This window comes from Pelobates fuscus, chromosome 6 (genome assembly GCF_036172605.1).
Source record: "Pelobates fuscus isolate aPelFus1 chromosome 6, aPelFus1.pri, whole genome shotgun sequence".
NCBI lineage: Eukaryota > Metazoa > Chordata > Amphibia > Anura > Pelobatidae > Pelobates > Pelobates fuscus.
The window spans coordinates 450,422-474,571 of NC_086322.1; the positions used below are offsets into that span (position 1 = coordinate 450,422).

At 44.8% G+C, this 24,150-nt stretch overlaps 1 protein-coding gene across 10 annotated transcripts in view; it reads right to left on the reverse strand.

Moving 5' to 3' along the window:
• Window positions 1-24,150, reverse strand: part of LOXL3 (lysyl oxidase like 3) — a 337,537-nt gene that overhangs the window by 233,322 nt on the left and 80,065 nt on the right. For all 10 annotated transcript variants that reach the window (XM_063457482.1, XM_063457481.1, XM_063457485.1 and 7 more), the window contains exon 2: window positions 11,774-12,073. In XM_063457482.1, coding sequence (XP_063313552.1) covers window positions 11,774-12,073 — 300 coding nt within the window. The remainder of the gene's footprint in view (window positions 1-11,773; window positions 12,074-24,150) is intronic.

Here is a 24,150-nt window from a genome sequence, read left to right on the forward strand (position 1 = left end):
GACAGAACCCTGTAAGGGCCTATGTAACGAGGAGCAAATTTCATGGAAGGAACTTTCAAGCGGATGTTTCTGGTACTCAACCATACCCTATCACCCGGAGAGAACACAGGAGCCACCCTTCTGCGTTTGTCAGCGTGTCGTTTGGACACCATGGAATTATGAATAAGGATTTGTCGAGTCTGATCCCACAACTTTCTCAGATTGGCAACATGAATATCAACCGACGGTATCCCCTGGGAGGGGGAGGCCGACGGAAGAACGGAAGGATGAAAGCCATAATTCATGAAAAAGGGGCTAGAACGAGTAGAATCGCAAACACTGTTGTTGTGCGCAAACTCCGCCCAAGGAATCAGACCGACCCAATCGTCCTGGTGTTCAGAAACAAAACAACGCAAGAACTGTTCAACCTTTTGGTTGGTGCGTTCGGCAGCCCCATTGGACTGGGGATGATAGGCAGAGGAAAAATTTAATTTGATACCAAGCTGAGAACAGAAGGATCTCCAAAACCGGGAAACAAATTGGGAACCTCTATCAGAAACTATTTCAGAAGGAATCCCATGTAAACGAAAAATCTCCCTCGCGAAAATTTCAGCCAATTCGGGAGAAGAGGGCAATTTGAGCAGAGGTACAAAATGAGCCATTTTGGTAAACCTGTTGTAACGGATCGCCTGGCACCCCGACTTGGTACCTCCGTTAATGGATGCTCCTAGTGCTTCCTGAGGGCTCCAAGCACTCTGGCAGACACCATAATCACCGAATCCAAGAAACCTTTAAATTCTCCCAAGCGTATGAATGCTGTAGACCATTGAATAGGAACCATACGAATAGGCTTGTACCCCTAGCAGTCAACTGGAACAGCATACAATAAATCCTTCCCCCAACAATGAGACGACACATCACTTTGAGGTTAAAACAGGAACTCTGGACTGGCTCATCCAGCCCGGCTTTTATTACAATAATACACATACAGTCCACACCCAGGGGGAGGCATAAAATATCCAATCACATACATGGTTCAGCCCACACATCCCCTCCCCTCAGATAACATTAAACCCAATTATCCGGTACACCTTTTCAGACAAGTTCTGGATGTACCCCAAAAACAGGGGGTACACCTTTAAATCCAGCATCGCTGGATAGCCCTTAATCAGGGGGACAACATATCCAAAATTCAAGTCATTCGGATGAATGGTTCGGAAGATATGGGGTTCCAAAGATTTGACCGACCGCATGGGTAAAGTATCCGAAAACAGTTCCATGCATTTTGGCCCTGTGGTCGGTCACAAACAAGGGAATGAAAACAGGCGAATTGCCTGTGTTATAGAGCCTGGAGAGGGTTTGAATGAATTCCCTTGTTTGAGGGGTTCTTTCTACCGAACGGCGGGTCATTCGGTAGTTTCCATACGAATTTCTGGAAGTATGGAGGTCTCAGCGGTGTTTGCCTAGTCAAGTGTCCGATTTTAGTTCCAGACACTCGACGGCAAAACACCGCTGTTCGGTAGTTTAAGATGGCCGCCGCCACGTGTTTGTTTCCCGAATGGCGGCCACCCAGAGGACAAAGAATACATTACACTGATTGCCAATTACCCGTTTGCAACATTGTTGCAAACTGTAATTGGAGGCACACTTATTCCTGGGTGGTCTGGTTGTTCGGTAGTTTCACTCAATATAATGAATGGAGTGATTCTACCGAACAATCAGCTGAATGCTGCATACATATCCCAGGTTAAACTTAACACACAAATACACATATAATATTACAGGCAGTACACTAGAATATGTAGCACAGTCTTAAAGGGACAGTAGTCCCAAAAGTCCCAATAGATGCTGTTAAAAGGGCCAGTAGCAGCAATATACAGTACAATATGCCCCAAATAACCCAGGGGCCATAGTCAGTAGGTAGGAGGCTAGCAAACAGGCTTCTCCAGGGCCCAGTGGCGAGGTTGGTTTCGCCACACCTGTCAATTACTGTGAGGATAACCGTATGTTTTTTAGAAACCGGTAAATCAACGATGAAGTCCATAGCCAGACAAGACCATGGTTTCTCAGGAATTTCTAGGGGGTGCAAAAGCCCACATGGAAGCGTATGAGGTTGTTTAGTCCTCATACAGACATCACATGCCCCGACGAATTCCTTAAGATCCTTACGTAACGAAGGCCACCAGAAATCTTTAGAAATCAGAGAACATGACTTGCGTATGCCAGGATGTCCGGCAAATTTACTGTTATGAAAACACTGCATAAGTTCCAGTTGGAGTTTAGGAGGAACGAAGTAACGGTCCCCCGGAATAGGTCCGGGTGCCAGATGTTGTAACTTCTTGATCTCATCCAGCAACGGAGAGTGAATCTTGATGCTAGTGCTGGCAATAATATTACGCTTGGGAACTATAGAAGAAAAAACCATATCAGGCATAGTAGAAGGTTCATGTTGGCGGGACAATGCATCGGCCTTAGAATTCTTAGAACCAGGTCTATAAGTGCGCACATAGTTGAAATGAGTAAGGAACAAAGACCAACGAGCCTGCCTGGCAGACAATCGCTTGGCTTCCCCTATATATGACAAATTCTTGTGATCCGTCAAAATAGTAACCGGGTGTAAAGTCCCTTCCAACAAATGTCTCCACTCCTTTAAAGCCATAATTACCGCTAACAGTTCCCTGTCACCAATATCATACCTGCTCTCAGGCCCAGACAATTTCCTGGAAAAAAAACCACATGGATGCAGTGGTTTATTCAAACTTAACCTTTGGGACAGAATAGCGCCTACACCTGTCTCTGAGGCGTCTACCTCGAGTAAGAAAGGCAAAGATGTGTCTGGATGAACTAATATCGGTGCTGAGGCAAACTGTTCCTTGAGAGTACTGAAAGCAACAAGCGCCTCCGGAGACCATGTCTTAGTATCAGCACCCTGTTTAGTCATGTTGGTAATAGGAGCAATAATAGACGAGTACCCCTTAATGAAGCGCCTATAGTAATTCGAGAATCCGATAAACCTCTGAATGGCCTTGAGTCCCTTGGGCAATGGCCAATCCAAGATAGATTGGAGTTTAACAGGGTCCATCTTAAACCCCTCTCCAGAAATAACGTAACCAAGAAAGTTTACCTGAGATTGGTCAAAGCTACACTTCTCCAATTTGCAGTACAACCCATGCTGTAGGAGTTTATGCAATACCCTTCTGACTTGTTTGTGATGAATCTCAGGTTCTTTAGAGTGTATTAGTATATCATCCAAATAAACTATAACACATTCATGTTGAAATTCCCTAAGGACCTCATTAATCAAGTCCTGGTATACAGCAGGGGCATTGCAAAGCCCGAAGGGCATTACCGTGTACTCATAGTGGCCATACCGGGTATTGAAAGCCGTTTTCCATTCATCACCCTGCTGAACTCTCACCAAGTTATAAGCACCCCTCAGATCTAACTTGGTAAAAATCTTAGAACCTTTCAGGCGATCAAATAGTTCAGTAATTAGGGGAATCGGATAAGCATTTCTGATCTTGTTCAAGCCCCGATAATCAATGCAAGGCCGTAGTGTGCCGTCTTTTTTATCTACAAAAAAGAAACCGGCTCCGGCTGGAGAAGAGGATCTCCTAATAAAGCCTTTGTCTAGATTCTCCTGAATGTACTCCTCTAAGACTAAGTTCTCCTTAGTGGATAGAGGATATACATTGCCCCTCGGAGGCATAGTACCAGGTAGGAGATTAATCTTACAATCAAAGGACCTGTGTGGGGGTAAAGTATCAGCCTTCCTCTTATCAAAGACTGCCTTTAAATCCTGGTACTGGGAAGGTATCTGTAAATCTGTGGGCTTGTTAGAGTTACTAGGTGTGTCCACTACGCACAACGGTGAGACTTTCTGTACACAACCTTTCTGGCAACCCTGACCCCAAGAGACTATTTCACCTTGTTCCCAATCAATAGTAGGGTTATGCTTTTTAAGCCAGGGATACCCCAAAACTATAGGAACTGAAGGGGATGAGATAAGCATGAGAGAAATCTCTTCCTCGTGTAAAATACCAATGGTTAACTTAACTGGCATAGTGTCAGGGTACCTGTAGTCTCTACCTCTGATGAGGTGAGAGACTTAGACGTTTTTCCTCCCAAAAAGGTTGTTTCTTCCGTTCCTCGCGGTCCACTCGGCCATTTACACGCCGGCCGCGAGGGATCCACTTCCTTTTATGACGCGACGCTCAGTAGCCGACGTCATGACGCCAATCCAGCTCGACCTGTCAGTCAAGTCCTGTACACTAATCAGGACTCGTCGGGGGTGTGATTACCTCCTAGAGCCAGGGTATTTAATAGAGCTTCCCGCATTTGCTCATTGCCCTGTCGTGGTTCTAGCCTGTCTAGTCACTCAGTGCTCTTGTATTCTAGTTGTCTCTTTGGTTCTGACCCGGCTTGTTTGTATTACCCTGCTTATCTCTGTTACCCTTTGACTCGGCTTGTCTCTCGCTTACCTGTCCTCTCGTTCCCTCGACCTCGGCTTGTCTCTGACCATTCTCTACTTACTCCTTACGTTAGTCCGGCCATTCTAAGGTCCGGTATACGTACCTAACAACTGTTTGTACTCTGCGTGTTGGATCCCTGTCCCGATCCTGACATTACGACAGGGCCAATGGATCCTGCAGGTACAAACATTCAGCTTGGTCCTTCCGATCCTAGGTTTGACGCCATGGACCACAGAATGGACCAGATGGCTCTAGCGCTACAGGCGTTGTTATCTCGTTCTAATAATCCTCCAGAAGAGATGCGTACTACTTCTATCTCCCCTGTGAGTTCAGGTCTAGAGGTAGCCACTGTAGGTGCTTCTTCCCGTATTACACCACCTGTACGTTATGGTGGTTCTCCTGAGAAGTGTCGTGGTTTTTTAAACCAAATCAGTATCCACTTCGAATTACAACCCCGCTCCTACCCTACAGATAGGGCGAAGGTTGGATTTATTATCACATTACTCGTTGAGAAAGCTCTGAAATGGGCCAATCCATTGTGGGAGAATGATAATCCGTTAGTATATAATTATAATGCCTTTGTAGCTGCTTTTAGAAGAACTTTTGACCCTCCTGGTAGAAAGGTCAATGCAGCTAGATTACTGTTGCGCCTTAGACAAGATAACCGAACACTTGTGGATTATGCACTAGAGTTCAGGTCCTTGGCAGCAGAAGTTAAGTGGAATGAACAGGCTTATATAGACGTATTTTTAAACGGATTATCAGATGTAATACTTGACGAAGTTGCTACTAGAGAGCTTCCTGAGAATTTGGAGGATTTAATTTCTTTTATTTCTCGCATTGATGAACGCTTAAGAGAGAGGCAGAACACTCGAGATAGAACCTGTAGGTCTTCCTTTAAACTAGCTCCCTCATTTCAAAGTCCTGAGACCAAAACCTTACTTTTTCCAGAACCTATGCAGATAGGCAATACTCGCCTCTCAGAAGAAGAGAGACAGTACAGGAGAAGGGAGGGGTTGTGTATGTACTGTGGAGTCAGAGGTCACTTACGCCTAAATTGTCCTAATCGCTCGGGAAACGCTCGCACCTAAGTTTCTCTAGAGGACAGGCCTTGGGTGTTTCTATTTTGTCCTCTACTCATAATTATAAAGATCACAGGCTTCTGCTACCCGTTTCTTTAACTTGGGAGAAGGGAGTACTAAAAACTATGGCATTGATAGATTCCGGAGCTGCTGAGAGCTTTATCGACCAAGTTTTTGTTACCAAACACGCTATTCCATCCCAGTTAAGGGAGACGCCCTTGGCCGTTGAGGCCATAGATGGTAGACCTTTAGTTGAGCCTGTTATTTTTCGTGAAACCATACCCGTTAACTTAACTGTTGGTATCTTACACGAGGAAGACATATCTCTATTACTCATTTCATCTCCTTCTGTTCCCATAGTCCTGGGGTATTCTTGGTTAAAGAAACATAACCCTGTTATTGATTGGGAATTAGGGGAGATAGTCTCATGGGGTCAGAGTTGTCAGGAGAGGTGTTTACGGAAAGTGTCGCCGCTTTGCGTAGTTAACACACCGACTAATTCTACCGACTCTACAGATGTACAAATACCGCCTCTGTACCTGGATTTAAAGGCGGTATTTGACAAAAAGAATGCCGATACTTTACCTCCACACAGGTCCTTTGATTGTAAGATTAATCTACTTCCTGGTACTATGCCTCCCAGGGGCCATGTATACCCTTTGTCTACTAAAGAGAACTTAGTCCTAGAGGAGTATATTCATGAAAACCTAGACAAAGGATTCATTAGGAGATCCTCCTCCCCTGCCGGGGCTGGGTTTTTTTTTGTTAAAAAGAAGGATGGCACGCTGAGACCTTGCATTGACTACCGAGGTTTGAACAAGATAACCATTAGAAATGCCTACCCTATTCCTTTGATTACCGAGCTCTTTGATCGTTTAAAGGGTTCCAAGATTTTCACCAAGTTAGATCTCAGAGGGGCATATAACTTGGTGAGAATTCAGCAGGGACACGAGTGGATGACGGCGTTCAATACTCGATATGGGCACTATGAATATACGGTAATGCCTTTTGGTCTCTGCAATGCACCGGCAGTATTTCAGGACCTGATCAATTAAGTTCTTAGGGAATTTCAACATGACTGTGTTATTGTATACCTGGATGATATACTTATACATTCTAGAGAAATTGAGACTCACCACGGACAAGTCAGAAGGGTTTTGCGCAAACTCCTTCAACATGGCTTGTACTGCAAATTGGAGAAATGTAGCTTTGATCAATCCCAGATAAACTTTCTGGGTTATGTGATTTCTGGGGAAGGGTTTAAGATGGATCCGGATAAACTCCAGTCCATTTTAGATTGGCCTTTACCTAAGGGTCTCAAGGCCATTCAGAGGTTTATTGGATTCTCCAATTATTATAGGCGCTACTCTTCAATTATTGCTCCTATTACCAATATGACCAGACAGGGGGCTGATACTAAGAATTGGTCTACTGAAGCTCTTCTTGCTTTCAAAACTCTCAAGGAACTTTTTGCTTCTGCACCAATTTTAGTTCACCCTGATACGACCCTGCCTTTCCTGCTGAAGGTAGACGCTTCAGAGACAGGTATAGGTGCTATCCTGTCCCAAAGGTTAGGTGTGGATAAACCATTACATCCATGTGGTTTTTTTTCCAAGAAATTATCAGGACCTGAAAGCAGATATGACATTGGTGACAGGGAACTATTAGCGGTTATCATGGCTTTGAAGGAGTGGAGACATTTATTGGAAGGGACCTTACATCCTGTTACTATTTTGACGGACCACAAGAACTTGTCCTATATTGGGGAGGCCAAGCGATTGTCCTCCAGGCAAGCTCGTTGGTCTTTATTCCTCACTCATTTCAATTACGTGCTCACTTATAGACCTGGTTCTAAGAATTCTAAAGCCGATGCTTTGTCTCGCCAATATGAACCTTCTGCTATATCTGAGCCGGTTTTGTCTTCTATAGTACCCAAGTGCAATATTATCGCCAACACGAGTCTCAAAATCCACTCTCCGTTGCTTGACCAGATCAGGAAGTTACAGCATCTGGCTCCTAGACAGACTCCTGGGTCAAGACATTTCGTTCCTCCTGAACTCCAACTGGAACTCTTACAATGTTTTCACAACAGTAAGGTGGCCGGGCATCCTGGCATTCGCAAGACATATTCCTTGATCTCTAAAGATTTTTGGTGGCTTTCTTTACGGAAGGATATTAAGGATTTCATCGGAGCATGTGAGGTCTGTACGAAGACTAAACAACCTCATACGTTTCGATGTGGTCTGTTACAGCCCTTGGACATTCCAGAAAGACCTTGGTCCTGTTTGGCTATGGACTTCATTGTAGATTTGCCTGCTTCTAAAAGACAGACTGTTATTCTCACGGTGGTTGATAGGTTTACTAAGATGGCTCATTTCGTGCCCTTACCTAAACTTCCGACTTCTCCTGAATTGGCGGAGATATTCGCGAGAGAAATTTTTCGCTTACATGGGATACCTTCCGAAATTATTTCTGATAGAGGCTCCCAATTTGTTTCACGTTTTTGGAGATCCTTCTGTTCTCAACTAGGCATCAAATTGAATTTTTCTTCTGCCTATCACCCTCAGTCTAACGGAGCTGCTGAACGTACCAATCAAAAGATTGAACAATATTTACGTTGTTTTGTTTCCGAACACCAGGACGATTGGGTCGGTTTGATTCCTTGGGCGGAGTTTGCTCACAATAATCTCGTTTGTGATTCTACTCGTTCTAGCCCCTTTTTCATGAATTATGGCTTTCATCCTTCCATTCTTCCTTCGGTCTCTTCTTCCCAAGGGTTACCGTCGGTTGATGTTCATGTTGCCAATCTGAGGAAGTTGTGGGATCAGACTCGACAAATTCTCTTGCATAATTCCATGTTGTTCAAGAAACACGCTGATAAGCGCAGAAGGGCGGCTCCAGTTTTTGCCCCAGGTGATAGGGTATGGTTGAGTACAAGAAACATTCGTTTAAAGGTTCCTTCTATGAAATTCGCTCCTCGCTACATTGGCCCTTACAGGGTTCTGACTCGAATTAACCCAGTTGCGTATCGCCTAGCTCTTCCATCTGCCTTACGCATCCCTAACTCCTTCCATGTTTCCTTGCTGAAACCGCTAGTTTGCAACAGATTTTCCTCCACCGTTTCCTCTCCTCACTCTGTTCAGGTTGAGGGTCAGGAGGAGTATGAGATCAACTCCATCATCGATTCTCGAATCTCCCGGGGGAAGTTACAATATCTTGTTGACTGGAAGGGATATGGTCCTGAAGAGAGGACTTGGGTTCCTCAGGAGGATGTACATGCTCCTCGCCTCCGCAGGGCTTTTCACTCCCGCTTTCCATCTCGTCCCGGTTCCTTCCGCCCGGTGGGCGTTTCTGAGAGGGGGGGGTACTGTCAGGGTACCTGTAGTCTCTACCTCTGATGAGGTGAGAGACTTAGACGTTTTTCCTCCCAAAAAGGTTGTTTCTTCCGTTCCTCGCGGTCCACTCGGCCATTTACACGCCGGCCGCGAGGGATCCACTTCCTTTTATGACGCGACGCTCAGTAGCCGACGTCATGACGCCAATCCAGCTCGACCTGTCAGTCAAGTCCTGTACACTAATCAGGACTCGTCGGGGGTGTGATTACCTCCTAGAGCCAGGGTATTTAATAGAGCTTCCCGCATTTGCTCATTGCCCTGTCGTGGTTCTAGCCTGTCTAGTCACTCAGTGCTCTTGTATTCTAGTTGTCTCTTTGGTTCTGACCCGGCTTGTTTGTATTACCCTGCTTATCTCTGTTACCCTTTGACTCGGCTTGTCTCTCGCTTACCTGTCCTCTCGTTCCCTCGACCTCGGCTTGTCTCTGACCATTCTCTACTTACTCCTTACGTTAGTCCAGCCATTCTAAGGTCCGGTATACGTACCTAACAACTGTTTGTACTCTGCGTGTTGGATCCCTGTCCCGATCCTGACACATAGTTTCACGAGAAATAACAGGATCTGATAAAGGTCTACCATCTATGGCCTCAACGGCCAAGGGAGTCTCCTTTAACTGAGATGGGATAGAGTGGTTCTTGACAAAGGTTTGATCAATAAAGCTTTCAGCTGCTCCGGAATCTATTAATGCCATAGCTTTAAGTACTCCCTTTTCCCAAGTTAAAGAAACCTGTAATAGTAACCTATGATCCCTGTAATCATATGTAGAGGACAAAATAGAAACACCCAAGGCCTGTCCTCTGGAGAAACTTAGGTGCGAGCGTTTCCCGGACGGTTAGGGCAATTTAGGCGTAGGTGACCTCCTACTCCACAATACATACACCGACCCTCCCTTCTCCTATATTGTCTTTCATTCTCTGAAAGGTGAGTGTTACCAATCTGCATAGGTTCTGGGAGAGCTAGAATAGTAGATTCAGAATTCTGAAATGCGGGAGTTAGTCTTAAGGAAGGTCTATAACCATTATCACGAGTGTTCTGCCTCTGTCTCATGCGTTCATCTATACGAGAAATAAATGAAATTAATTCCTCTAAATTTTCAGGAAGATCCCTTGTGGCAACCTCGTCTAAGATCGCATCTGATAATCCATTCATAAATACGTCCATATAGGCTTGTTCATTCCACTTGACCTCTGCCGCCAAGGATCTGAACTCTAGCGCATAATCCACAAGGGTTAGACTATGCTGTCTAAGACGTAATAGTAATCTAGCTGCACTGGCCTTTCTCCCTGGGGGATCAAAAGTCCTCCTAAAAGTAGTAATAAACGCATTATAGTTATAGACTACTGGATTATCATTTTCCCACAAAGGGTTAGCCCATCTAAGAGCTTTGTCAATGAGTAGCGAGATTATGAATCCAACCTTTGCCCTGTCAGTAGGGTAGGCGCGGGGTTGTAATTCAAAATGAATTCCTATCTGGTTTAGGAAACCTCGACAGGTATCCGGAGAACCGCCATACCGTAAAGGGGAAGTAACACGGGAAGAAGTTCCCACTGTGGCTACCTCTATGCCTGTGTTAGCAAGAGAGATGGATGGAGTACGCATCTCCTCTGCTTGATTACTCGGATGGGATAGTAATGCTTGCAGCGCTAGGGCCATTTGGTCCATTCTATGGTCCATGGCTTCAAACCTCGAGTCAGGAGAACCAAGCTGAGCGTTTGTACCTGCAGGATCCATGGCCCTGTCGTAATGTCAGGATCGGGACAGGGATCCAACACGCAGAGTACGAACAGGAGAGATGTACGTATACCGGACCTTAGAATGGCCGGACTAACGTAAGGAGAAAGCAAAGAATGGTCAGAGACAAGCCGAGGTCGAGGGAACGAGAGAACAGGTAAGCGAGAGACAAGCCGAGGTCAAAGGATACGAGAGGTAAACAGGAACGATAGTACAAGCCGAGTCAAAACCAAATAGGACAATAGACATAAGAGCACTGAGGAACCAGACAAGCTAGAACCACGACAGGGCAATGAACCATTACACACATCCCTCTTTTATACCCTGGTTCTTTAATTGATGACTCCGCCCTTGCCGAGCCCTGATTCGTTGTTCCGAACTAGATTGACAGGTCGGGATGTGATTGCCGTCATGACGTCGGCTCCTGAGCGTCGTGTCATAAAAGGAAGCGGGGCTATCGCGGCCGGCGTGAGAATGACTATGAGAGCTGTGAGGATTGGATGAATCAGCCCCCCTGAGAGAACGGCCGTCGGGAAGTCTAACCTCCTCCGAGGTAGAGACTTCAGGTACCCTGACAGTGTGACATGTCATGATTCCCTTTTATTCCAGAAGTTTGGTCCTTAAGGGGTTAAAAAGTTAAAATGTTGTTAGAGGTTTGATTGAAATAGCTTTTGATTTCAGTAAATATGCTGCAAACACAACAAATGACAATTTTCAATTCTTTACAACCTATAAAGTGTTTTGAAACTTATTGTGCGTAATAATTTGGAACAGTGCATTGTAAGTTTTTTATGTTTCAAAAAAATACTGTTATGATTAGGAGGTTTGTTCAATAAAATTTGAATTGTACATGAATTTGAATAGTTGATAACATGAGAATTATGCTGACTGTTATTTACATCAATTATTTAGGTAAATGAGAAAAATATCATTTGCATAATAATTTGGAACAGGGTGTATGTAATAGAGTGCTATGTAGTAATGTGATATTACACCGGGGTCCAATAAGCAGTAATATGTAATAAAGCAGATATCAAATCATACCAAGCATGCACTCCTTCTAAGGACACAATTTCTATCTGTGACATAAAAACACAGGATGTCTTGAAGTCTCACCTACTCCCTTGCCATACTTGGCACTATGTGTCCAGCCCGTTGCTTCAGTAAATCCAAGATGACGACACAGAATGTGTGCATTCTCCATGGTAAAATCATCATCACAAATAGTGCCCCATTCCTGGTTGTAGAAGACCTCCACCCTGCCTTCATTGTGCTTACGAGGATACCCAGCCAGACGGAACTTGATGCCATGGTTCTGATTTGGGGAACGGGTAGTAGGCAGTGGGGTCTGTTGGGCCCAGCACACTGTCAGTAGTATCCACAGACTGGCAGAGAGGTGAAACATGATTAACGACCCTGAGAACAAAACAGTCAAAAGTTAAAGGATAGAGAGAGTCATACATTATAAGATATCTCTGTATGTTATTACATCACTCTATAACTCATCATGTTATTATATCATTGAATGCTATTACATCACTCAAAAACCCATCATGTTTGAGGCGGCCACCCCGAGAGAATGGATGTTCAAGTGGTGTTCACGTGGTCGAGTGCCCGACTTGAGTTCCATGCACTCAGCGACCAAACACCGCTGTATGTGTTCACAGCTAAAGATGGCGAAAAGGGTCAATGAGCAGCACATGCCTGCCCTGGGTGGTCTGGCTGTTCGGTAGATTGTTCGGTATACGAGATAGATAGGTCTGAGGTGTTCGTTTACCGAACTATACAATGTACAATACAATGTAACAAATAAAAATTAACAGTTTGTAACGTTAGGCTAGGTAATCCGTCATAATGTTATTATATCACTGAATGCTATTACATTACTGTGACGAAGTGCCCTTCGCCACTTGAGCCTGGAGAGGACTGCTTGCCAGCCTCTTGCCATGTGATTATGGTCCCTGGGAGATTGGGCCCTTTTAAAAACAGTATTCGGCCATACCAGAGTGCATGTCACTCATTCTGGCCCTTTAAACACAGTGGGGCCATTCGGTACTTGCCCTGTGTGAGCGGTGATACCCCCAGATAGCTATGACATGGAGCCTATTCATATAATGAAAGACTATGGCAAAGACTTTGGCTCCATGGCAATTAAACTGTATTTGTGTGGTCTGCGTGCCATTCACCTAATAATGTGCACGCAGACCTGAGCTATCTGGGGATATGTTACATGTCTGTGTTTTAATGTATAAAAAGTAACTTTATGTATTTTAAAGTGTTTTACTGTCTTTGTGTAACCATGTGCTCAATGGAGTCTGCCTCTATCCTGGATAATTGGATTACTTCCCCCCATTGTCTCCAGGATAGAGGCCGCTGTAAAACCTGTGTGAGCCAGATTTTGCCATGCTGCCAGCCAGGGCCCAAAAGATACTTTTACTAACTTTTGACTAACTGATTCATGCCAATTTTTAATATGTTGTTCCCCTGAATGGATTGATTGTGGATATGTATTTTTATGTGAATGTGATGCATGGTTTTAAAGTTACAGAGTATGTGTGGAAACTGTATTTTTACTGTATGTAATAATTATGTTAACTGTTTATCTGAGGGGAGGGGATGTGTGGGTTGTACTGTTACTTGATTGGTTATTTTATGCCTCCCCCTGGGTGTTTCCTGTATGTGCACAACCGTAATAAAAACTAGGCTGGGTGTGCCAGCACCTCAAACCACTGCTTGACCCTCAACACGGAGCCTTGTCTCACTCTTGGGGGGATTCACTGTATGCTGTTGGAGACTGATTGCTAGGAGTGTAAGCTGATGTCTGCTTTTCCTGTTCGTCTGCTAGCAGCTATTCGTGAGGTTCCAGTTTGGAGTGCTATTTTGTATGCAGTTTGGGAGTTTGGTGTTCTGCAGTAGCTGTGCCTGTATATCTGGAAGGGGAAGATCTACTAAACGGCGGTTTAACCCTTTTAAGATTGGGGGTGCCGTTACAATTACTCTATCGCTCCTTGTGTTATTATATCAGTAAATGCTATTACATCACTCTATCGTTCTACTCTATAACTCATCATGTTATTGTATCACTGTACATTATTACACCGCTCTATCACTTCTTGTGTTATTATACCACTCTATGCTATTACACTACTCGATCATTTGTCATGTTATTATATCACTGTACGTTATTACACCACTCTAACTTCTTGTGCTATTATATCACTGTATGAAACATGTTTATACAATGTGTGCATGTATGTTACTACACTGTACACTATTACACTGCTATATCATATAATTATTAATAATAATAATCCGTCAGCCAGAGTTCCAGTTATCACACAAGATGATTGACTGACTTATTATTTATAACCAATCATCCTGTGTGATAACTGGAACTCTGGCTGAGGGATTATTATCACACAGGATGATTGGTTATAAATAATAAGTCAGCCAATCATCTTGTGTGATAACTGGAACTCTGGCGGACAGATTATTATTATTTATAACCAATCGTTGTGACGAAGTGCACTTCGCCACTTGGTCCTGGAGAGGCCTGCTTGCTAGCCTCCTGCCCTGCGACTATGGCCCCTGAGAGATTGTACCCGTTTAAACCAGCATTTGGGCTTATGGACTTTTAATGTACGGTGCTGGCCCTTTAAAAACAGTGTATGGACATACTGAAACATTTTGGACACTTCCTCTTCCCCTCCCCCGGATCCATTGTTCTCCAGCAGGGTGTTGTCCCAGGGACACTGCCAAACCAGTGGGAACACGTTTGGGCAGGAAAAGCCATGCTTGCAAGTGAAAACAAAGGACTTCGACCTAACTGTTAAACCCCTGAACCTATTCAAGTGAATTTTGGATATGTTTGTTTCCCCAAGTTATACTGGTTAAAGGACCACTCTAGGCACCCAGACCACTTCAGCTTAATGAGGTGGTCTGGGTGCCAGGTCCTTCTAGGGTTAACCCATTTTTTCATAAACATAGCAGTTTCAGAGAAACTGCTATGTTTATGAATGGGTTAAGCCTTCCCCCTATGTCCTCTAGTGGCTGTCTCACTGACAGCCGCTAGAGGCGCTTGCGTGCTTCTCACTGTGAAAATCACAGTGAGAGCACGCAAGCGTCCATAGGAAAGCATTGTAAATGCTTTCCTATGCGACCGGCTGAATGCGAGCGCGGCTCCTGCCGCGCATGCGCATTCAGCCAATGACGTCGCAAGGAAGAAGGAGAGGAGGAGGAAAGCTCCCCGCCCGGCGCTGGAGAAAGAGGTAAGTTGAACCCCTTCCTCCCCCCAGAGCCCGGCGGGAGTGGGTCCCTGAGGGTGGGGGCACCCTCAGGGCACTCTAGTGCCAGGAAAACGAGTATGTTTTCCTGGCACTAGAGTGGTCCTTTAAAATAATATAAGTTTTATGTATGTACGATGTTAACTCACAAAGTTATAAAATGTATAAAAAGTGTAACTTTTCAGCTTGGAGATAATTGAGTAGATACAGTAATTGACTCAATTATCTCCTAAGCAGAGGGGAGGAATATGCTGGGTGTGTTTCTATTGTCCCATTGTGTCTGATTGGCCGCTGTACTTGCATTGTATGAGTTGTAATGTGTTTATTGGTTGTTCTGAAAAACCCTGTGGGTGGTACTATGTGTGGAAAACCTGCATAAAAGAAGGCCCTTCTTCTTCACCCTCAATCTAGAGTCCTATCTCTTATTGTGGGAATTGCTATATCACTACAAGGGATTGCTATGCTCTGCATGCTCCCTTGGATAATCACTTCTAAGCTCTTTTAAGAGCTTGTCCCTGTCTTGCTCTCGGAAGGAGTCTACGGTGGTTATGGTGTCGGCTGAAGTACTTGGAGCCCTCAGAAAGCGCTAGGAGCATCCTTCAACGGAGGTACCCAGTCGGGGTGCCAGGTGATCCGTTACAATCATCTTGTGTGATAACTGGAACTCTGGTTATAAATAATAATAATCCAACAGCCAGAGTTCCAGTTATCACACAAGATGATTGGTTATAAATAATAATAATAATACGACAGGCAATCATCTTGTGGGATAACTGGAACTCTGGCTGATGGATAAACTACTCATCTCATACACCTACATAGTAGATTACAGGAGATGATCCGTTGCCAGAGCTATGAATGAGAAGCTCCTAACAGAGCCACTAAACACCCAGCGACAATTTATCTTATATTAAAGGACCACTATAGGTCTGGGTGTGCCAGGTCCATCTAGGGTTAACCCTGCCTGCTGTAAACATAGACAGCCTCATTGACAGCCGCTTCTCACTGATTTTAACAGCGAGAAGACGCCAGCGTCCAGAGGAAAGCATTAAAGGACCACTATAGTGCCCTGAGGGTGCCCCCCGCCGGGCTGAAGGGGGAGGAAAGGGAATAAACACTCACCTTTCTCCAGCGCCGGGCTCCCTCGGTGCTGGGGACTCTCCTCCCTCTTCTGATGTCATCGGCTAAATGCGCATGCGTGGCAATAGCCGCGCGCGCATTTAGCCAGTCCATAGGAAAGCATTCTGAATGCTTTCCTATGGACGTTGGCGTCTTCTCACTGTGAAAATCACAATGAGAAGCGCGGAAGCGCCTCTAGCGGCTGTCAATGAGACAGCCACTAGAGGCTGGATTAACCCATTCTCTGAAACTGCTATGTTTACAGCAAAAAGGGTTAAACCTAGATGGACACCTGGCACCCAGACCTCTTCATTAAGCTGAAGTGGTCTGGGTGCCTATAGTGGTCCTTATAAGAAATGCTTTCCTATGGACTGATTGAATGCGTGCGCGGCTCTTGCCACACATGCACATTCAGCGGATGACGTCGGAAGAGGGAGATTTCCCCAGCGCTGAGGGAGCCCGGCGCTGGAGAGAGGTAAGAATTTAACCCCTTCTTCCCCCTTCAGCCCGCTAGGAGGGAACCAAAGACCCTATAGTGCCAGGAAAACAAGTTTATTTTCCTGGCACTATAGTGGTCCCTTAAGCAGCTTTTACCTGGACTATCCCTTTAAGAGGGTAATTGTTTTAGGAATTATGGTGATTACTAGCTATCACAGGGCTTTATAAATATACATTCTCCCATTATTTAATATGAACAGTCTTCTATTAAAACCAGCTTGGATAAACATCACTTGGAATATTTGGACAACGTCAATGTCCCAGCAATAAATAGCGACCAATCCATGCAGAGCAGAAAACGTCGAACATGTTATTCCAAGCAGCAATTCAATGATCAGTGAGTGCGTGTTTCCTGGGATTCCAGCGCCTGGAGCAGGCACACAGAGGGGGCATTATTTGATGAGGGGTGGAAACAGCCAACATATGTGGCAACTGGCTCTTTAACTCCCAGAGTTTGTTTGTGGCTCATTCATTCCAAGACCTGAATTCCATTCACAGACTAGCATTAACCCATTCATTCCATCCATAGACAAGCATTAACCCATTCATTCCATCCATAGACAAGCATTAACCCATTCATCCCATCCACAGACTAGCATTAACCCATTCATTCCATCCACAGACTAGCATTAACCCATTCATTCCATCCACAGACTAGCATTAACCCATTCATTCCATCCACAGACTAACATTAACCCATTCATTCCATCCACAGACTAACATTAACCCATTCATTCCACGATCTGAATTCCATCCACAGACTAGCATTAACCCATTCATTCCATCCACAGACTAGCATTAACCCATTCATTCCATCCACAGACTAACATTAACCCATTCATTCCACGACCTGAATTCCATCCACAGACTAGCATTAACCCATTCATTCCATCCACAGACTAACATTAACCCATTCATTCCACGACCTGAATTCCATCCACAGACTAGCATTAACCCATTCATTCCATCCACAGACTAGCATTAACCCATTCATTCCATCCACAGACTAGCATTAACCCATTCATTCCATCCACAGACTAACATTAACCCATTCATTCCACGACCTGAATTCCATCCACAGACTAGCACTAACGCATTCATTCCATCCACAGACTAACATTAACCCATTCATTCCATCCACAGACTAACATTAACCCATTCATTCCACGACCTGAATTCCATCCACAGACTAGCACTAACGCATTCATTCCATCCACAGACTAACATTAACCCATTCATTCCATCCACAGACTAGCATTAACCCATTCATTCTGTGACCTGAATTCAATCCACAGACTAGCATTAACCCATTCATTCCACGACCTGAATTCAATCCACAGACTATCATTAACCCATTCATTCCATATACAGACTAGCATTAACCCATTCATTCTGTGACCTAAATTCCACCCACAGACTAGCATTAACCCATTCATTCCATCCACAGACTAACATTAACCCATTCATTCTGTGACCTAAATTCCATCCACAGACTAGCATTAACCCATTCATTCCATTGACAGACTAGCATTAACCCATTCATTCCATCCACAGACTAGCATTAACCCATGCATTCCACGACCTGAATTCCATCCACAGACTAGCATTAACCCATTCATTTCACGACCTGAATTCAATCCACAGACTATGATTAACCCAATCATTCCATATACAGACTAGCATTAACCTATTCATTCTGTGACCTAAATTCCACCCACAGACTAGCATTAACCCATTCATTCTGTGACCTAAATTCCATCCACAGACTAGCATTAACCCATTCATTTCACGACCTGAATTCAATCCACAGACTATCATTAACCCATTCATTCCATCCACAGACTAGCATTAACCCATTCATTTCACGACCTGAATTCAATCCACAGACTATGATTAACCCATTCATTCCATATACAGACTAGCATTAACCTATTCATTCTGTGACCTAAATTCCACCCACAGACTAGCATTAACCCATTCATTCTGTGACCTTAATTCCATCCACAGACTAGCATTAACCCATTCATTTCAAGACCTAAATTCCATCCACAGACTAGCATTAACCCATTCATTCCATCCACAGACTAGCATTAACCCATTCATTTCACGACCTAAATTCCATCCACAGACTATCATTAACCCATTCATTCCATATACAGACTAGCATTAACCCATTCATTCTGTGACCTAAATTTCATCCACAGACTAGCATTAACCCATTCATTTCACGACCTGAATTCAATCCACAGACTAGCATTAACCCATTCATTCCACGACCTGAATTACATCCACAGACTAGCATTAACCCATTCATTCCATCCACAGACTAGCTTTAACCCATTCATGTCACGACCTGAATTCAATCCAGACTAGCATTAACCTATTCATTCCATCTACAGACTAGCATTAACCCATTCATTCTGTGACCTAAATTCCATCCACAGACTAGCATTAACCCATTCATTCTGTGACCTAAATTCCATCCACAGACTAGCATTAACCCATTCATTCTGTGACCTAAATTCCATCCACAGACTAGCATTAACCCATTCATTTCGCGACCTGAATTCCATCCACAGACTAGCATTAACCCATTCATTCCATCCACAGACTAGCATTAACCCATTCATTCTGTGACCTGAATTCCATCCACAGACTAGCATTAACCCATTCATTTCACAACCTGAATTCAACCCACAGACTAGCATTAACCCATTCATTCCATCCACAGACTAGCATTAACCCATTCATTCCATCCACAGACTAGCATTAACCCATTCATTCTGTGACCTAAATTCCATCCACAGACTAGAATTAACCCATTAATTCCGTGACCTAAATTCCATCCACAGACTAGCATTAACCCATTCATTCTGTGACCTGAATTCCACCCACAGACTAGCATTAACGCATTCATTCTGTGACCTGAATTCCACCCACAGACTAACATTAACCCATTCATTCTGTGACCTAAAGAGGATGATGAGTGTAAAGTTATAAAACTGGCCCAGTTTGTATTTTGAAAACTATCTGAGCCTAGCAAGGAGTGTTGAAGGACCATTGTCAGAAAGGTACTGTGGCGAACGTAACCTCGCCACAGGCTCCTGGAGGAGCCTGCTTGCCAGCCTCTTGCCACAAGACTATGGGCCCTGCAAAAACTGTAAAATACATTTTGAAAGACTCAGTTCGATTTGGTTCCCTGTGCTGTTCGGGAACCAAACAGATCCACAAACTAGAGACCACCCAGGAGCTTGTTAAACATTGTTGACACCTTGTAACGATTCTGCCAGCAGTGTTCTAAGTGTTCGTCTTGGTGACCACCGTTCGTATGCCCAAAAACGTGGTGGAGGCCATCTTGTTCCTGCGAACGCAGGTAGTGGTGTTTGGTCGTCAAGTGCGTGGAACTGCGTGGAATCGGACACTCGACCTCACGAACACCGCTCAACTTCCATCCCACCTGCGTTCGGTACTTTACATCCTGTAATGGCGCTGTTTGGTGGAACCGTTTGTCTGAATGAGGTAAACAAGCTCCACGTTATACTTATGGCTGATGTTCAGTATTTTGGTCACATAGAACTCCCAAACGGGACCGGCCACAACCATTTAATTCATGGAACTGTTTTGGGCATAGGACCATAAGTGCGGGCAGTCAGAACTTTACCCCGGTGACGATTCGGCTGTGTTCATGGAATCTGAGCACTTTTCGGATATGTTGAGCGCTCAGATCCAGGCTATCCGGGGGATGTATAAACTATGGGGGTTCCTATGTGGGAAATATATATCTGTTTTGAATATTTTGTACTTTGGGGGGTCTACATCCAGTCAGTTATAGTGTATACCAAATGGTTGGACATGGGGAGTAAGGAAACTGAGTCCTGCACTATAGGGGGGGTCTACATCCAGTCAGTTATAGTTTATACCAAATGGTCGGACATGGGGAGTAAGGAAACAGAGTCCTGCACTATAGGGGGGTCTACATCCAGTCAGTTATAGTGTATACCAAATGGACGGACATGGGGAGTAAGGAAACCGAGTCCTGCACTATAGGGGGGGTCTACATCCAGTCAGTTATAGTGTATACCAAATGGACGGACATGGGGAGTAAGGAAACCGAGTCCTGCACTATAGGGGGGTCTACATCCAGTCAGTTATAGTATATATCAAATGGTCGGACATGGGGAGTAAGGAAACCGAGTCCTGCACTATAGGGGGTCTACATCCAGTCAGTTATAGTATATACCAAATGGTCGGACATGGGGAGTAAGGAAACCGAGTCCTGCACTATAGGGGGGTTTACATCCAGTCAGTTATAGTGTATACCAAATGGACGGACATGGGGAGTAAGGAAACCGAGTCCTGCACTTTAGGGGGGTCTACATCCAGTCAGTTATAGTGTATACCAAATGGACGGACATGGGGAGTAAGGAAACCGAGTCCTGCACTATAGGGGGGTCTACATCCAGTCAGTTATAATGTATACCAAATGGACGGACAAGGGGAGTAAGGAAACCAAGTCCTGCACTATAGGGGGGTCTACATCCAGTCAGTTATAGTGTATACCAAATGGACGGACATGGGGAGTAAGGAAGCCGAGTCCTGCACTATAGGGGGGTCTACATCCAGTCAGTTATAGTGTATACCAAATGGATGGACATGGGGAGTAAGGAAACCGAGTCCTGCACTATATGGGGGTCTACATCCAGTCAGTTATAGTTTATACCAAATGGACGGACATGGGGAGTAAGGAAACCGAGTCCTGCACTACATCCAGTCAGTTATAGTGGACTGCACTACATCCAGTCAGTTATAGTGTATACCAAATGGTCGGACATGGGGAGTAAGGAAACCGAGTCCTGCACTATAGGGGGGTCTACATCCAGTCAGTTATAGTTTATACCAAATGGACGGACATGGGGAGTAAGGAAACCGAGTCCTGCACTATAGGAGGGGTCTACATCCAGTCAGTTATAGTATATACCAAATGGACGGACATGGGGAGTAAGGAAACCGAGTCCTGCACTATAGGGGGGGGGGTCTACATCCAGTCAGTTATAGTGTATACCAAACGGATGGACATGGGGAGTAAGGAAACCGAGTCCTGCACTATATGGGGGTCTACATCCAGTCAGTTATAGTTTATACCAAATGGACGGACATGGGGAGTAAGGAAACCGAGTCCTGCACTACATCCAGTCAGTTATAGTGGACTGCACTACATCCAGTCAGTTATAGTGTATACCAAATGGTCGGACATGGGGAGTAAGGAAACCGAGTCCTGCACTATAGGGGGGTCTACATCCAGTCAGTTATAGTTTATACCAAATGGACGGACATGGGGAGTAAGGAAACCGAGTCCTGCACTATAGGAGGGGTCTACATCCAGTCAGTTATAGTTTATACCAAATGGACGGACATGGGGAGTAAGGAAACCGAGTCCTGCACTATAGGGGGGTCTACATCCAGTCAGTTATAGTGTATACCAAATGGACGGACATGGGGAGTAAGGAAACCGAGTCCTGCACTATAGGGGGGTCTACATCCAGTCAGTTATAGTTTATACCAAATGGACGGACATGGGGAGTAAGGAAACTCTTGAGTCCTGCACTATAGGGGGGTCTACATCCAGTCAGTTATAGTGTATACCAAATGGACGGACATGGGGAGTAAGGAAACCGAGTCCTGCACTATAGGGGGGTCTACATCCAGTCAGTTATAGTTTATACCAAATGGACGGACATGGGGAGTAAGGAAACCGAGTCCTGCACTATAGGGGGGTCTACATCCAGTCAGTTATAGTGTATACCAAATGGACGGACATGGGGAGTAAGGAAACCGAGTCCTGCACTATAGGGGGGTCTACATCCTGTCAGTTATAGTTTATACCAAATGGACGGACATGGGGAGTAAGGAAACCGAGTCCTGCACTATAGGGGGGGGGGTCTACATCCAGTCAGTTATAGTGTATACCAAACGGATGGACATGGGGAGTAAGGAAACCGAGTCCTGCACTATATGGGGGTCTACATCCAGTCAGTTATAGTTTATACCAAATGGACGGACATGGGGAGTAAGGAAACCGAGTCCTGCACTACATCCAGTCAGTTATAGTGGACTGCACTACATCCAGTCAGTTATAGTGTATACCAAATGGTCGGACATGGGGAGTAAGGAAACCGAGTCCTGCACTATAGGGGGGTCTACATCCAGTCAGTTATAGTTTATACCAAATGGACGGACATGGGGAGTAAGGAAACCGAGTCCTGCACTATAGGAGGGGTCTACATCCAGTCAGTTATAGTTTATACCAAATGGACGGACATGGGGAGTAAGGAAACCGAGTCCTGCACTATAGGGGGGTCTACATCCAGTCAGTTATAGTGTATACCAAATGGACGGACATGGGGAGTAAGGAAACCGAGTCCTGCACTATAGGGGGGTCTACATCCAGTCAGTTATAGTTTATACCAAATGGACGGACATGGGGAGTAAGGAAACTCTTGAGTCCTGCACTATAGGGGGGTCTACATCCAGTCAGTTATAGTGTATACCAAATGGACGGACATGGGGAGTAAGGAAACCGAGTCCTGCACTATAGGGGGGTCTACATCCAGTCAGTTATAGTTTATACCAAATGGACGGACATGGGGAGTAAGGAAACCGAGTCCTGCACTATAGGGGGGTCTACATCCAGTCAGTTATAGTGTATACCAAATGGACGGACATGGGGAGTAAGGAAACCGAGTCCTGCACTATAGGGGGGTCTACATCCTGTCAGTTATAGTTTATACCAAATGGACGGACATGGGGAGTAAGGAAACCGAGTCCTGCACTATAGGGGGGTCTACATCCAGTCAGTTATAGTGTATACCAAATGGACGGACATGGGGAGTAAGGAAACCGAGTCCTGCACTATAGGGGGGTCTACATCCAGTCAGTTATAGTTTATACCAAATGGACGGACATGGGGAGTAAGGAAACCGAGTCCTGCACTATAGGGGGGTCTACATCCAGTCAGTTATAGTGTATACCAAATGGACGGACAAGGGGAGTAAGGAAACCGAGTCCTGCACTATAGGGGGTGTAACGGATCAACTGGCACCCCGAAAGATGCTCCTAGCGCTTCCAGAGGACTCCAAGCACTCCACCAGACACCATAAGCACCGCAGGCTGCAGCTATCTCCCTTCAGAACGAAGCAGGAACAAGCTCTTACAAGAGCTCAGTGATTCTAGCAAGGGAATATGCCTAGCATAGCAATCCCTTGTAGCAGATTCCCCCAATAAGAGACAGGACTCAAGTTGAGGGTAAAAATAGAACTCTCTGGCTGCTAGCTTGCAGCCCTTTTTATTAGGTGCTCCCATGAAGGGGAGGGACACACACAGTAACGTACATTAACCAATCATACAATAGTTACATCCCACACATAGCCCTCCCCTCTACCTGTAAACTAATTATCTGTACACACAGGGAAATACAATTATCATAGGTAGGGAAAATACAGTTTTTACACAACATTCATAACTCCCAAAATATACATCACATTCGCATAAAAATACATATTCACAATCAATCCATATAAAAAAATGGCATGAATC